Here is a 17,504-nt window from a genome sequence, read left to right on the forward strand (position 1 = left end):
TGAGAGCATACAATAAAATCAAATTGTGGTTTTAGAGTGATGACATCATCTAGTAAATCCCTCAGTGTGTGCAAGTAACAATGATATGTAGTGTTTTTCCTGTATATGTGAGAGCATACAATAAAATCAAATTGTGATTTTAGAGTGATGACATCATCTAGTAAATCCCTCAGTGTGTGCAAGTAACAATGATATGTAGTGTTGATCCAATTTATAACAAGCTGTGAATCCCCAAAAATCTGTATCCTGTGGCCATTTTGTTCCAGTGCAAAATACGGCCTGAGCCAAACCATCAAAGAAAGCCCAAGGAGAGCTTTTGTCAATAATCTCAGGTGTGATGACCCTAGTATGCTGGCTATTTGGATCATCAGGTATCAAGTTGTAAGTGGCCACAATATTGTTACAGGGTATAGGCCAATGAGTCTGAGCATCTTGAAATATATAAAAATCCCTATTTAACCAAATACCCTAGCTGACCATCAAAGGAAGATTCCTAGCTTTTTGTGTGGCAGCCTCAGACCATCAACAGTGCCATACATCAACAATGTTTTGCCCCTCCCATTTTTTTTTTATGTTGACGGTGATTGTAATGTAGATCCAAACGTTGCAGAGGGTATCTCGAAAGTAGATTCGAATTGAGGTTCATAAGATTGATGTAATAACTTTTGACCATAGTTTCTAGTATGAATACTGGATCCAATATGATGATCCCTATGATTTATAGTGAAATATTTAATTCTTTCCTTGTTGGAGTTCAGGTCTCCTATATCCATAGAACTATCTTTTCTTTTCTTTCACGAAGTTTCGTTATAGCATCTATAATAGCCTCTGGTTCAGGTGGGCAATCTAGCGAATAGACATCCACAAGATGCAGTAACTGAACAATGGAGAAATAAATGATCAGTATCCTGGACATCAATTTGGCAGAGGCAGCATCTGGAAGGACCATGGAAAGCACGTTTCATAAGGTTTAACTCTCTAGGAACCTTGTTCGAGAGGATACACCACATGAATAGCCACGTTTTGTGTGGAGCTTTTAGCTTCCATAAGTGGTGCCGCCACCAGCAGGTATTTCCCATATCTTGTGCGCTCATAAGGGCCGTGTATCCATCTTTTGGGGAATAACGGCCATGGGGAGTAGAGGCCCAAATGAACTCAACATCTCGCGTTGTTATTCTAATGTGGGATTCCTCCAAAGCACCTATGAACTGATGTCAGACCCTACTCCATCTATTCAAATTGTCAAGTACCCTAGAGTCCGACCATTTCTGCAGAGCCCAGGATGGGTGTCCAACCTCAGCAATTTGAGGTTGGACACCCAAATCAATATTGGGCGAATCAGCAATTTAGATAAGCGTAAAGGTGCATGAAGATTGGGGAAGGATTATTTGATCAGAAGAAAAGGTGATGAAAGGTGACCAGCGTGAAAGATCTGATAGACGGAAAGGTAGATGAAGATGGGTGAAGGATTATGTGATCAAAATTAAAAGCCTTCAAATGAGATAAATAGTCATTATTATAGGCAGTTATTTGATAAATAGGTATTAGGGCACTTATCCACGTTGTAAAGTCTGGGTAGGATCCTGTCACGCGTCCGGCAGTCTGAAGATCTGCAAGCGGAACATTCGTTCTCCATCGACACTGCATATTCAGAAGCAGAATCTTCCACGATTGCCTGCTATGCTGCTCCTCATCTTCTTGATATTGTTGTTGTGGGTGGGCGTGTGCAAGTACCTCCGGTACAGACGCTTGCGTATAATTTCATCTATGGATCCCGTCCGCGATGCCGTGGCTCTCTCCAAGATCGCCCAATTTGTGGAGTTCCCTGTAATCAGCAAGAAGGCACTGGAATTCGCTCTCTTCAAGAGCTTCGCCATCCCCTCCATCTCGAAGCTGCTCGCCGAAACTCGGCAGTTCTCGCCGGAAACCGTCGTGAAGCGCTACGACGACACCAGTATTCTGATACTGGAATTCCTGCTCAATCACGTGGACAGCCCCCGGGGATCCCTCGCACTTCGCCGCCTCAATTTCATTCACGGCCGTTACAATATTTCCAACAGCGACTATCTGTACACGCTCTCAACCTTCATCTTGGAGCCCCAACGATTTGCTTCAAGGTATGCTCACCGGTTAACCTTTCCATATTTTTTATTACTTTTGCAGAGAATTTAACGCTCGGTTCGGCTTTTCCGTTTGCAGGTTCGGTTACCGGGATTGGACGAAAAAAGAGACGACGGCGAACTTTGTGGTGTGGCGCGACATAGGCACACGGATGGGCATCCGAGATATTCCCAACACAGTGGAGGGAGTGGAGCGCTTTAGCTGCCAATACGAAGCCAAAAAAAAGGTGTACTCCAAGTCCAGCAGCGAAATCGGCAAATCCACGCTGAATCTGCTGGTGTCAGATGTACCCGCCTGGCTCCGTCCGGCGGCCAGACGGATCGTATTTTGCTTGTTTGAGGAGAGGCTTCTAGATGCCATGGATTACCCGCGCCCGCCCTACTGGTTGGTCTGGATTGTGCAGGGCGGTCTCAAGTTCTTTTTGGGCAGTTTTGTGGGGTGTTTTCTTCCGCCGAGGCCGCTCAGTTGGTCAGCGGAGAAGATTTCTTTGGAGGCTGGGGATGAGAAGAAGGTGCGGAAATTGAGATACAGTGAATATAAACCAGAGACTTATCCCAATGGCTACCGAATAGACGAACTGGGCGATGCCAAACCCCGGCAGCTGAACGCGGCTTTTGATGGAGATCTACTGTGTCCGTTCCTCGCGCCCTCCTCTAATGAAAAGAAAGTGGTTTTCTGAATTACTGTCAATCCAACTTTTAGGTAAACGAAAGTTGTATGACCAGTTGTAAGGTAAGATGCATGCTGTAACACCGCTGTAACCACTTTGCGAGTTGTTATAAAATGCCATTCTAGCTATCCATTTGAGAGTGACAGAATGAATAGACCTGCGAATGAATGGTTTGTAATTTTTCTGGTATAATGTTAAGGACTCGTTTTAGGAATTCGGGTCATGTAACATATCTGATTCGACATCTGGATCTATATCGATATCGAGAGCAGATTGTGAATGCAAAGAATAGCCGAACTACGTGGCTCTATGCATTGGTTATGTAATTATTATTTGATGTTATTTTTCATTTATTAAATTATTATGATGTACTTTGTTATTTGATGATTTATGTTCCTCTATTCATCGATATGTTATTTGATTATTTATTAAATTATCCTGATGTAATTTGTTATTTGATGTTTCATATTACTTTATTGATGGATAGCAGATTGTGAATATCATGAGTTTTTGAATTAATTATTAATATGCATTGGTTAGTTAATTTTTTTTGTATGTTATTTGTTATTTGTTATTATTTATTATTGATTAAATAATTATAATTGAGATTTTTAACTTGTAAAAATTTTCTTATAATGTTATGGATCAATATCATGACTTACTAATATAACATGTCGTAAAAATCTGAACTCATATTAATAAGTTCATATGACATTTTTTAATTAATAAATTTAATTAAAAGGAGGGAAAGGACATAACTACTTTTGAGATAAAACTCAATCTTTGCTTTATAAAAAATACTATGAATATTTTAATATATTTTCTAGAGGTTAAATCTCTACCATCCACCTAATTATTTATTAAATTATCCTGATGTAATTTGTTATTTGATGTTTCATATTACTTTATTGATGGATAGCAGATTGTGAATATCATGAGTTTTTGAATTAGTTCATTAATATGCATTGGTTAGTTAATTTTTTCTATGGAATTTGTTATTTGTTATAATTTATTATTGATTAAATAATTATAATTGAGATTTTTAATTTGTAACAACTTTCTTACAATGCTATGGACCAATATCATGATTTATTAATATAACATGTCCCAAAAATCTGAACTCATATTCATAAGTTCATATGACATTTTTTAATTAATAAATTTAATTAAAAGGAGGGAAAGGACATAACTACTTTTGAGATAAAACTCAATCTTTGCTTTATGAAAAATACTATGAATATTTTAATATATTTTCTAGAGGTTAAATCTCTACCATCCACCTAATTATGCCAATAGAGATGTCTATTTTAGAATACGCCTTTAAGAATTGCTAGTTAATTATTAGTAATTATTAGTTACTCTGTATGGAATATACTAGAGTATTCATAGTAGTATTCGCATTCAAAGATTAAGATTATTATTAATTATTAGGTGGATGGTAAAGATTTAGTCTTTATGGAATATACTACTCTCTATGGAATATACTAGAGTATTCATAGTAGTATTCGCATTCAAAGATTAAGATTATTATTAATTATTAGGTGGATGGTAAAGATTTAGTCTTTATGGAATATACTAGAATATTCATAGTAGTATTCACAAATCAAGGATTAAGATTTTGTTAAAAAATAAATAACAAAGCAATGGAACACATAAAATATTATGGAAACACAAACACACAAAATCATAAAACAAGAGAGACACGGTTCACCCAATTGGATTATGTACCCAATTGGGTTATGTCCACCAAGAAACAGTTAATCCTTCTTTTTATATTATTGAGCAAAATGAAGGGATACAACCTACAACAAATATGTTGTAATTTCCTCTTCATTTTCACATAGTCTCTTCTATTTTTCTCACACAGAATAGTGTACAATAGCAATACAATTCCCTCACATAAACCAAGGGTGACCTTCTAAGGCAAAAAATCCTAAATTAACCTAACTTCTACTCTTAGATCTTCAGCCTAATGAACGCTTAAAAGCCTGTCCAAGGCCAAGGTGTTAGCCAAATTGATTTTTTTCATCTTAAATCTAACAAGCATTGCTCTCAATATGCAAACCTTTTTTTGAAAGAAAAAGAAAAGTTTGTAGATTTAAAGTTAAGATAAATCTATACTAATTCTTAATAATATTATTTATATTTGTATAATTTTACATCCTCATATACAAAATTATTTTAATTTTAATTTTACTAAAATTATAATAATAGATATAACTATATATATCTACAACATTTTTTATGCTCAAATAAATATGTTTATTTTTAATTTTATTAAAACTTTAATAATTTATGTGTGAGATTCTTATGGTAAGTATTAATTTTTTATATGTTTATTAATTAAATTTAAATATAAATTCTTTATTAAATTTTAAAAAGGTAATACATTATATTGCAAAACATGAAATAGAAGAAAGATTTATCATCCTAGATGGTTTTTATGGTATTCATATGTGTAGTAACAATGAAACAATTTTTTCAATTGAGATTTCTTAACTTATGAGCTAAATTTTTATATTGCAAAACATGAAATAGAAGAACGATTTATCATCCTAGATGGTTTTTATGGTATTCACATGTGTAGTAACAATGAAACACTTTTTCCAATTGAGATTTTTAATCTTAACTTATGGGCTAAATTTTTAGAACCATAGCGAGCTACAATCGTCTTAAGAGAAAACAATACAATCTCCATTGTCAAAATTCCTTTTGTTTGAGTTAATAGGATACTCATGATCATTTCTTCATGTGAAAGTTACTCCACAAGCTTCAAAATTCCCTTGCAAATCCGTGAAATATTTATCATGCCATGCCTATTAAAGTTTCTTTAGATTTCCATTAATTCTATATAATCCATAATTTAAACGAAAGGGATAATAAGACAAACCTTTTCTAGTGAGGAAATTCCTTTTATAGGAGTGGGCCCTCCTCTAACCCAATTCACATAAGAAAACTCCACAGCACTAAGAAATCAAATTCAAGCCCGTTGTTAAAGAGTATTGCACAAGAGTAACTAAAGACTAGAATAGAGAATTTATAGGGAATGGGAGGGAAAAAGAAAAAGAACCACCTAGGATTCTAGGGAAGCCAAGAAATAGAAAGCTAGAGGATTTATCCAAAGGAAATAGAAACCAATGAAGATCCTAAACTATGGAGAATTCAATACTTGAGACTAAGAAGCTAGAGAAGTAAAGAAATATTGAGAGGGATTCCATTCGAGCATGAAATTCTAGCCAAAAATATCTTGCATCATTCCATCATATATTTCTAATATTTTGGGGTCTTGCTTAGAGGAGGAAAACAAGTGAGCGACAATGGAGGGTCTCATCATCCCCTCTCTCTCACTTTAAACCACTACCATACAGATAGGCTTGTTCAATGATGCCAACTATCATCTTAATTGATTTAGGATTATCTTTTAAGGTGGCATCATGTCGGTGATTAAAATCTCAAGTTTCCTTGTTGTGACTTGGGACTCTGGTATATCCACTTTGAAATTGTTCTTTCTTAAAACATGAAAGTAACTTATATTCTCAGATGAGTTGGTAATATTCTTGATCCTACTTAGAACCGATGCAAACTGAACATCCAGTGAGATGGATCCTTAAATCAAATGCCTAAGGATTATCAATAAATCTTGCATCACTACCAATTTTTGTATGTTGTGGGCTTTAGAAATTTTCAATCCTCATAATAATCCATATGCTTCATCCAAAATGTTGGGAAAAATGCCTAGGGTCCAAAAGAAAGAAAATAATTAATTTCCTATGAGGTTATAAATAACACAACCCCCACCACCACGATTGCCACCCCTAGATTATGTTTTGAAGCACCATTAATATATATATATATATATATATATATATATATATATATATATATATATTTTTTCTCAAATATATAGATATGAAATTATAGGTCATACAAAGTTTCCAACTTGGTTTTTTTGAAAGTCAATGTCCCTTGAATACGTATTTGTGATTATTCATACCAAATTACTCCAACTATATCTCTTCATCATGATCTATCATTTGGTAAATTAAAATAAGATGTAATCCTTTCTTTTTTGAGATAGTGTACTAATAAGGAAATAGCTCTAATTTCCACTATTCGGGCTTGGAAGCCTTCTAATAAAGAATTACTTTATTTCTGACCAACCACACTTTCTGGCAAATATATTTTGGGAGGGCCATCCATATTCACTTCAACAATGGCTTGTTTTGGAGATTCCATTTAAAAATGAGTACCCATATTTAAAAAAGGGTCATTTAAGATTCTAACCTTCATAAACAATGATTGGTCCCTTTCAAAGCTAACAATGATAAATTTGAGGTTAAATGACACTTTATGAATAAAAAATGGTGGTTCGACATCCTCCACACATAAGACACATCTAGAACGATTGTTAATTCATCTCTTTACTAGATTTTCTACAATCAATTATTTTCCACGTACCAAGGTCCAAAATAATATGTTAATTTAGGGAATTATGTCTAGGTTACATATCTTGTTGCAAATAGAGGATCGAGGAGGAATGGTTTTTTTTATAACTAAGCTCTAAGCCCTTGTTCATTATAAGAGTGGGTGATCCCCACCTTCAATAATCTATATAAGAATTCCTTATAGGTGCACAACCTTTAATAAGGGTAGCTAGTTGAGAAAATAGAGGAGAAATATCGAAAGGGATATAACCAAAATCCCAACCATTCCATCATCCATTGAAATTCAAAACTAATATATGATCCATAAACTATCATGTATATTCCACTAGACAATTCCTCACAACATATCTAATGAAATTATGCTTAAAATAAAAAATCTACCTTATGAGGGTAAATTTTTCATATTTTTGGATTTGTTAATTATGGTGTTATGTGTATGCATGTAGAGATAAAATATGGAGAAAAGAGATAATGGTGGAAAACAACTCAAAAAGTACAATTGACACAAGATATAACATGGGAAACCCTTTCTGGAGAAAACCCAACTAGAAGGTGAGATTGATCTTCTCTCTTTCCTTGAATGGAAAATGGATGTAAGTAAAAATAAGTGAGACCTATGGCCCATGGGTTGCTACAGTTCATAAAGCCTCTCTTTCTTCTCTCTCCATATATAGTCTTAGTTACTCTCTTCATTTATGGAACAAAATGCACTCAAATAGAATGGAATTCCTTTTACTCCTAATAGCCTAGTTATAACACAACACAATGGCCTACTAGTGGTTAACTTTGGCTCCTTAAAATCTTAACTAGAATTAGAATATCAACTTTTCTAGTCTTCTTCATCATGATAATATTTCTATCCCATTTTCTATGAATAATCTAGGTTGGCATGGCATCTTAAAGAATCATGGTGGTGAAAAGAAGAAGGCTGACTTCTAGTTGGCATACATTTTGTACATAAACTTTGATTGAGTTGATTATTGCACCGTTGGAAAGGTATCTATGTGTAGAATAGGGATAGGTATTGTCATGCTTAAGAAACAAAATTTTACACATAAAAACACCATTTTATTCCTCACACTACTTCCATAAGGTTTCAAACCCTAATTCGCCAAACTAGGACCCACAAGTAAAAATGGTTTTGTGACTTTATTCCTCCACTTTTTCCACTCTAAAAGCATCAATATGGATTAAAAACAATATAATGATCCAATTTAAATCAAAAGAGATATTTTTTCCCTTCAAGGTCCAACCAAACTTTTAAAGGATGGAGCTACTGTATTTGAATTAGTGGTTGATTTCTTATTATACTATTATTTTATAGCAATATATGCTTCCCATTCCTTTGAACCCAAAATAGAGAAGTTGTGAAGAGATTACATCTTCAACCAATTTCCAAATAGAAGAGACTTCTCTAGATGGGTGTGGTGAGACTAAACACATTTCCTCATAGTAGTGAAATTTCTTTTAACAATTAAATTCTTCCATTAATCATATTTCCTAGTAACCACATTCCATAATAGCTTATCTCCCATAGCTAGATTCATAAAAACAAGATCATCAATTACCAAAACATCATGTGCATTTGGTGCTTTGACTATAGACTAGTAGAATAAATGATACATTTCTTTTAGTTTTACCACCTTTCCATAGGAACTTATGGATTTCTTAATCAATATGTTGTTTTATTCATGTAGGAGATAAAACTGTTGGATATTGAAAGACGAGTAGGGCTAAGAGCACATATTTAATTATAACTAAACATGATGTGGGATTCAACTAATGCATGCCATGTTAAACAAATTTATATTTGGTTTTAAATATGACCTACTACTACATGTCAGAGGAAGAAAAACAAATATAGAGGAGCATACATAGGTGCTTGAATGAAGACTATAAGTCCTTAAAAGGAAATTTCTTCAATCCTAGAAAGAACAAGAAGAAAATGATTAAGATTCCACACATATATTTAATTTTATTGTGACTATTTAACCCTCCACATGTTTGAGTAAAAAAATCTAAAGGATTCTTGAACGTTCTAGAAATAATGGATAAAGCTCCACCTAGAAGCAGTGTCATATGCAAACAAAGGATGGTTAATATTTGTGATGCCTCTAACAATTTGCATACCTAGAAGTTGACCATTGATCCATTCAATTTCTAATAATGATCGAAGAGGATCCAAAAGACCTAAAATTCAAAGTCCCCAAATTTGATGGAAACATCTCCATGTCAAAGAGCTCAACAAGATGGTTTTAAGAAAACTTAAATCGCATCGATTCAACTGCAACCCTTACCAAGCTCTGCTTCCCTTGGTTATACTATAAATTTCGTGAATTTAATTGATTGCGCTCTCAAATATTTATGGTTAAGTCATAAATAAGGGATTATTGATCCACATGAAAAAAAAATGTTTCCATTTTACAACTAGTATTACAGTTACACCAATGGTTAAATTATTTATTGGAATTTATTATTCGGGTCAACTTGTTCTAGAAGAAGGGTGTAAAATTTCTACTCCAATTTAACCAGTTTTGTGTGTCACAGTGAATTGAAGATATGAAAGTGTATTTGTTGTAGTCTACATAAGTACAAAATATTTAGAAGTAAAACATCTAATGAGTTCTATTTACATAGAATCTATTGGTACTTAAGCTAGAAATGAAATTCCAATACTAGTCCTTTTATATTGTTTTATTTTGTATTACTCATCATTTAAATATGTGAATATTTGACTTCGTAGAATAAAAATAAAATAACACAAATATATTTAAAATTTATATATATGAAATAAATATGGATATTTATAATCCTATGTTGGCATTATGGTGTGCATGGTTCCATCTAACTTATGTTGGCATTGATGTCAACCCTTGTAGCCTAGCTAATGTATGGATGTCATCCATTGTAGTATGGTTGCAGCTAGTGGAGCTAGCATTCAGATGTTGTGTTGGCATTGATGTCAACAGTATGTTGTCATTCATGTTGGTCAGATCTTGGCATTGGTATGGTTGATGGTGACTTGGCACACTAGTTGAGTTGGCAACTAGGTCTTCATGCTTATGCTCATGGAGATGACTTGTTGCAGTGTGATTGCCTTATGTTTGATGATGGACATGTGCTATAGAGTATTCCAGGTTTGTCTAAGGTTTTGCAACATGTGGAGATGTTTGTTGGAGAGTCGAGGATATGTTGGCACTTGTACCAAATTTGTTTGTTGGCCTCTTAGGTCAACTTGGAAGTGACACTTGGGAGACATGTTTGATCCACATTTAGATGTGTTAGAGGTTTAGAGACTTGTACATATGCTAGAGAAGGTGATCTGATAGGCGACAGAGGTTATGAGCTGAAGGCTTGATGTTTTTATTCATCCTTAGCCCCAGTGCATGGAGTTGAGCCTATGGGAGTGACTAAAAGGCTCCAGTCACTTGAAGACAAGCCTATGGGAGTGAATGAAGGTTCCAATCGATTTCATGAAGTGTATACGTGCGATTGAGGATTTTCATGAGATTTTCTCTGCATTCCTCATGTAAGTCAAAATAAAATTGGAAAGTAAATTACGAGAGGCTTCTAGAAATAGTTGTAAAGGTTTGGAATGGTTTGAAAAGGTTCCCCAATGATGTGACTTCATTTAGTTGACAAGCAGTGGTCTTAGTGGAATGATTTGGTACAATTTCTGCACCCTTGATCCTAGCCCCAAGCTCATTTTATCCCTACATATTATATATTCATCACGTGGGAGTTGTGTGAGGTGAGATGGTGTGCGATAATAAGTTAGAGAAGGTTGCATTGTGTGAGTATGCATTAGATCCATTAGTGAGCTTGATTGCTTCAGTGTATGAGCTCTAAAGGCAGCAGTATGGGCAGATTTATTTCCTAAAGCATAGTATTGATTTAGATCTCCATATTTCATATTAGTGATGCAAAGTGTTGTAGCAGAGTTTGGTTTTGATCGAGCTCCATATTACTCACTCTCACATTTTTTGTTGGAGGGGCTGTTGATGCATTTGGCACATAGCCATAGTGTCTTATGTTGTTGATTATATTGTGTAGCATTCATATTTTGGTGTGATGGTTTTTTATGAGTTTTATTTCAGCTATTGGTGATATTATTAAGTTGTTCTATTGGATGGATTATGGCCACTATTTTTCTTGTGTGAGAGCATATGATCGTGGTGATTTTTTATTGATGAGATTGTCTTGCTACTAGAGGTCGTACTATAGAAATGAATCAAGTTGAGCAGAAATTCTTGGGATCCAGTGTGAAAATATATGAAAGGAGGTCCGCATAGAGTAGAGGAGCGATAACTTCATGGACGTGGAGCAATGATTGTGAAGTTTTAGCGAAAGGAGAAATTTGTCAATCCAATGGTAGTTGGATAGTCCAATTAGAGTTGGGCAAGAATCGATTGATCATGGTGGCTTTCAGTGGATGGTAGTTTGTAGATCTGTGGAGAACATATTATTTGAAGTTGATCAATAAAATCAAGTCTCCAGTCTGATCAGAGTAAGCTGATTGTATATGAGTTCGAGTCTCCTAGCTTATTGAAGTCAACCATCTATGTAAAAAGACTATATTTTCTTAATAGAAAATTCTGAGTAGCGTAGTAGCATCAAGCGTGGATTTTTTATTGGTGAAGGGTTTTCCACCAAATATATTGTGTCTCTTGTGTGGATGCGTTTTTTATGTGTTTATTATTGTTACTCTCATGGTTATCTTGTTTTAGCTTCTTTTATGGTTTATATGCATGAGATAATCTAATGTGTTGCTATTTAATCAATATGATTCAGTACAAAAGTAAATAAAAGGAATTTTTTGGTAATAAGTCACACTACTAATTCACCCCCCCCCCCATCATTAGTGCTCAAAGGTTTCCAACAATTGGTATAAGAGCAAGGCTCTTGGTTGCAACTTGATCACTGGAGAGTAGATCTGGGGTTTGTTGGCATAAAATTGAATTTTTATTTATTTATTTATTTTTATTTATTTATTTATTTTTATTTTTTTTTCCGGAATAGTTGTCCTCACTACTACAAATTACAAGGCATGGCACAAAAATGTAAAATATAAATTATTATCTTGAGGATCTAACATTTGGAGAGTTGTGTGTGAAGGTTATGGAAAGGATCCATTTGCAGATGAAGTTTTGTAGTAGGATGCACAAGCTAGATGCCTAATATACAAGAATCTTCATGATGATGATATGAAGAGACTAGTGGGTTTGAAACATGCAAAAGAAATGTGGGACAAGATAGAATCCATATTTGGAGATGGTACTAGCAGCATTTTTAAAAAATGAGAAGAAGAAAAACAAGAAGGAGGGCTTTCAAAGCTCATCCACAAGAGTCTCATTCTTCTAGTGCACATGATTCAATAGATGATGAGAAGAGATCAGAAATCATGAATCCAAACGTATAAACATTAATGATTTTCTTTTAAGTTATAGTTTTGATGATTTAGACTTATATAATGTTGAAGCACATAATGAAGATGCAAATGTTCTTAAGGGTATTAGAACTGAGATTTCTACACTAACAACTGCATGCAAGGATTGAAAAAAATTGTTGCATATCTGTGATGATAAGGAGGCCAAGCTCAAGGAAGAGATTGTCATCTTAAATATTAAGTTGGCAGAATAAGAAAAAGTTGAGGAAGGTATGAGGAAGCAATACAAAGTGAAGGTAGAATAGGATGAGAATTTAGAAGCTAAAGTATTTTCCTTGAGAAAGCAACGAAAGATGGAGAAGAGTACCATAGCCTTGGATAATTTTCTTGAGATCCAAAGATCACCATTGGATAAATTTGGTCTTGGTTTTCAAAAGGGTAAATCTTGTTTGCATGCAGGAAAGAACACTAAAGTTGAACCAAAAGAACTTGTAGAAAACAATACCAGCAACAAAAGTGAGAACCAAGGTAACAAGAAGAAGATCCAGTCATCGATTAAGAAACAAGAGCCCCAGCAGCAGAAAAACAAGAAAAAACATCAGTAGAGAAGAAAATCTCAAGGAGCATCTACATTCAAAATAACTTTTGCTTATAGAGATGATCATGGAAACTCCATTAGATTTCAAAGGAAGCAAATTCCATTTATTCCTTTGATGCATGAGATACAATGTTATAGTTGTCACAAGTATGGACATGTTGCAGCAAATTGTTGGAGCATAACGTATAGATCAAATCAGCGGAGCTTGCAGCAATTTCAGCAGACAAGGAGATTGGTCAACATGTATAATCGTGGTTTTTATGGTTATTGTTACTAGGGTCACATGTTTGGCCATAAGTCATCTGATTGTAGATCTAACCAATGGAGGAGATGCACATTTCATGCAAGGTTTATATCTAGCATGAGCATTAAGACATCTAATCCTCTTGCTACACATCTTGGCCATGTGGAGTGCTACATAGGTCATAACTTTGGCCATGTGGAAAGAGATCGTTTGTTGCCCCGTTATTCAAGATAAAATCGGTAAAAGTAGCAAAAGCAAAGAGGACCTAGCACAAAACCAGTGAAGGAGGAAAGGATGATGATGTTCATTGGTTGCATATTATATGATGATGTTAATTGGTGATTGTATGGTTTCCTTATGTTGGCATATTGTTGCATGCTGCTAGAGGTTTTTGGTTGGTGTTTTGCTCTGGATGGTGATTGGTTTATTTGCTGCATCTTTTTATTGATGTGAGAGGCATGGATTCTTCTTGATGTACATAATTTTTTAGCCATGTAGGTATGTATTTCTCTAATATTTGTGCTTCAATTCGTGTTTCCTTATCATATGGAGTTGACCCTTTTCCTTTGATGTCAAAGGGGGAGTGATAGAGGATGAGGGTTTGGAGAGTTTGTGTGGTTGCCATAAATGCCAAAGGGGGAGATTATTTGAATTATGGTGTGCATGGTTCCAGCTAGCTTATGTTGGCATTAATGTCAACCCTTGTAGCCTAGCTAATGTATGGATGACATTCATTGTAGTATGGCTACAACTAGTTGAGTTGGCATTCAGATGTCGTGTTTGCATTGATGTCAACACTATGATGTCACTCATGTTGGTTAGACATTTGCATTCGTATGTTTGATGATGAGTTGACACACTAGTTGAGTTGGAAACTAGGTCTTCATCTAAATCTTCATGCTTATGCTCATGGATATGACTTGTTGTAGTGTTACGACCATATGTTTGAAGATGGAGATGTGCTATAAAGTATTGCAGGTCTGTCTGAGGTGTTGCAACTTGTGGAGATGTTTTTTGGAGAGTGGAGGACTTGTTGGCACTCTTGCCAACCTTGTTTGTTGGCCTTTTAGGTGAACCTGGAAATGACACTTGGGAGACATGTTTGATCCACTTGCAAATGTGTCAAAGGTTATGTTATAGGTTTAGAGGCTTGTACAGATGTTGGAGAAGGTGATCCAACAGGTGGCAGAGGTTCTAAGCTGAAGGCTTGATGTTTTTCTTCATCCTTAGCCCCAGTTGCATGGATCCAAGCCTATGGAAGCCACTGAAAGGCTCCCGTCATTGGAAGACAGGAATATGAGAGTGATTGAAGGTTCCAACCTAGTTCATCTAGTGTTATGCGTGCGAATGAGTATTTTTCATGAGATTTTCTCTGCATTCCTCGCGCAAATCGGAAGAAAAATGGTAAGCAAATTCCAAGAGGCTTTTAGAAATAGTTGTAAAGGTCAGGAATAGTTTGAAAAGGTCCTCCAATGATGTGAACTCATTTAGTGCACAAGTAGTGGTCTTAGTAGAATGACTTGGTCCAATTTGTGCACCCTTGATCTTAGCCCCAAGCTCAATCTCACCCTACATGTTATATATTCATCACTTGGAAGTTGTGTGAGGTGAGATGGTGTGTGATAGTGAGTTAGAGAAGGTTGCATTGTGTGAGTATGCTTCAGAGCCATTACTGAGCTTGATTTCTTCAGTGTATGAGCTCTAATGGCAGCTGTATGAGAAGATCTATTTCTTGAAGCGTAGTATTGATTCATATCTCCAGACTTGAGATCAGTAATGTAGAGAGTTATAACAGAGTTTGGTTTAGATGAAGCGCCATATTAGTGACTCTCACATTTGTTCTTGTAGGAGTTTCTGATGTGTTTGGCACATAGCCATAGTGTCTTATGTTGTTGATTGTATTATGCAGCATTTATATTTTAGTGTGAGGGTTTGTTATGAGTTTTAATTCAACTATTGGTGATATTATTCAATTTTTCTATTGGATTTATTATGGCCACTATTTTTCTTATGTGAGAACATATGATATGGTGACTTCTGATTGATGAGATTGTCTTGGTTATAGAGGGAGTATTGTAGAGTTGAATCGAGTTGAGAAAAAATCTTGGGATCTAGTGTGAAAATATATGAAAGGAGGTCTGCGTAGAGTAGAGGAGCAATGAATTCATGGACGTGGAGCAATGATTGCAAAGTTTCAATGAAAGGAACAATTTCTCAATCCAATAGTAGTTGGATAGTCCAATCGGATTTGGGCGAGGATAAATTAGTTGTGGTGGCTTTCAATAGATGGTAGTTCGTAGATCCATGGAAAACATAGTCTTCTGAGTTGATCAATAGAATTGAGTCTCAAGGATGATCAGATTCATCTAATTGTATATGAGGTCGAGTCTCCTAGCTGATCAGTGTCAACAATCTATGTAAAAAGACTATATTTTCTTAATAGAAGATTCAAAGTAACACAACAACCACAGGGGTAGTTTTTTGCCTTGTGAAGGATTTTCCACCAAATATCTTGTGTCCCTTTTGAGGATGTGTTTATTATTGTTGCTCTCGTGGTTATCATGTTTTAGTTTCTTATATGGTTATATGCATGAGATAATCTAATATTTTGTTGGTTAATATATGTGGTTCCATACAAAAGTAAATAAAAAGAAAAAATTGGTAATAAGTCACACTATTGATTCAACCCCTAGTAGTGCTAAAAGGTTTCCAACATCCTAAACATTTAATAAATTCAAAGTTTAAAAGGATTTATGATAATTATAAAAGTAACCAATTTATTACCTAGATTATGTTACTCTTATAGGTATGAGGAATGAACATAATCTAATAAAGGATTTTAAGAAATAATCCTAAAGTCCTTTTCCTAATAAAGAAGTTTTGAGGTTTTAAAATTTATGATCGCAAAATTTAGATATATCTATGAACAAAGCGGGAATAAGTAGAAATTGACCTGTAAATTAATGCACGGTAGCCTTTACTCGTCAAATTTTTATGGTATAAAAGCATGCTTCTAACATCATGGTCGAAATTAATACCTGTACAAACTTCCATTTTCTAGCAATTTTTTCCTGCGAGATAAATTACATAAGTGTGAAAGCCATCATTACTCCATTGAAATGTAATGGTTGTTAGAAAATGTATTTGAGCAACCTAAATGACATTGCTAGAGCCAAGAGTAAACTAATCTCAAACATATACAAAATAACAATATAGGTGCATAACAATCCAAAAGATTATCCATTTCTTAGCTACATTATTAACTTTTTTATATATATCTCAAATGCTAAGCTTGTATTAAACCGTCCCAGTTAAAAATGTGAAGAGAAGACTAAAAGGTAACGTTATGGTAAGGAAATTTATGAGAGCAAAAAATATCATTAATGGGTTTTGAAGATGAGACTTGTTATTACAACATGAAGCATGACTTAACTGAAGGTGTATCGTCATATCAATTAGAGAATTTTATAAGATTTCCTGTCATAATTCATTATTGTTTAGGGTGACTTTGGTCCTTTATCCAAGGTTTTACTTTCAATTTTTTGGGAAAACTTTTAATGTTTGGGGAAATTTTGGTCCTCTGTGTGAGATTCAAGTTTTATGTATAAGTTTTTCTTACCATATATTCAAGGATGATTGCCATTGGCTTCTTTTAACTTATTTTTCCCAATCGAAGGTTCTGTTCCTATCGGATATTGTTTGGGTTGGTGATGTTCCTCATATAAATTTGTTATAGAAACAATATGTGTACTTGCTCCTCTGTTTTAACATCCCTAATTGTGTAGGTGGAGTTGTGAGAGACCATAAATGGAATCAAATCATGGTCTGTTCTTTAGTGTAAATATACTTGTGAACAATGTTTCCATGGTTTCTCAAAGGAAAAGATGGAATTATGTGAAATGAGTATTAGTAGGAATAACAAAATTATGGGTAACTCAACATTGTTAACGGAAAGCTTTGTTGTAAAAATGCATTAATTGAACATTGAAGGCCAATTGTGGCACATATCATACAAAAATTAACTTGAAATATACTTTCCA

At 34.7% G+C, this 17,504-nt stretch overlaps 1 protein-coding gene across 1 annotated transcript; it reads left to right on the forward strand.

Annotated features, from left to right (window-relative positions):
- Nucleotides 1-1,372: 1,372 nt before the first annotated feature.
- On the forward strand, nt 1,373-3,170 carry LOC149200475 (ER-bound oxygenase mpaB-like). Its single transcript, XM_089399580.1, has 2 exons — nt 1,373-2,117; nt 2,200-3,170. The coding sequence occupies exons 1-2, from the start codon at nt 1,681-1,683 to the stop codon at nt 2,798-2,800; spliced, it is 1,038 nt and encodes a 345-aa protein (XP_089255706.1). The 5' UTR covers nt 1,373-1,680; the 3' UTR covers nt 2,801-3,170.
- The last annotated feature ends 14,334 nt before the right edge of the window (nt 3,171-17,504 follow it).

The sequence above is a fragment of the Pinus tabuliformis genome, chromosome 2_1 (genome assembly GCF_031772625.1).
Source record: "Pinus tabuliformis cultivar Carrire ecotype Pingquan chromosome 2_1, CPIR1, whole genome shotgun sequence".
Classification (NCBI taxonomy): domain Eukaryota; kingdom Viridiplantae; phylum Streptophyta; class Pinopsida; order Pinales; family Pinaceae; genus Pinus; species Pinus tabuliformis.

What these genes read in the sequence shown, in the direction of transcription:
- LOC149200475 (XM_089399580.1), top strand. Translation starts at nt 1,681, where the DNA reads ATGCTGCTCCTCATCTTCTTGATATTGTTGTTGTGGGTGGGCGTGTGC. An exon ending in CCCCAACGATTTGCTTCAAG is followed by an intron (nt 2,118 to 2,199) that starts GTATGCTCACCG and finishes TTCCGTTTGCAG; the next exon opens with GTTCGGTTACCGGGATTGGA.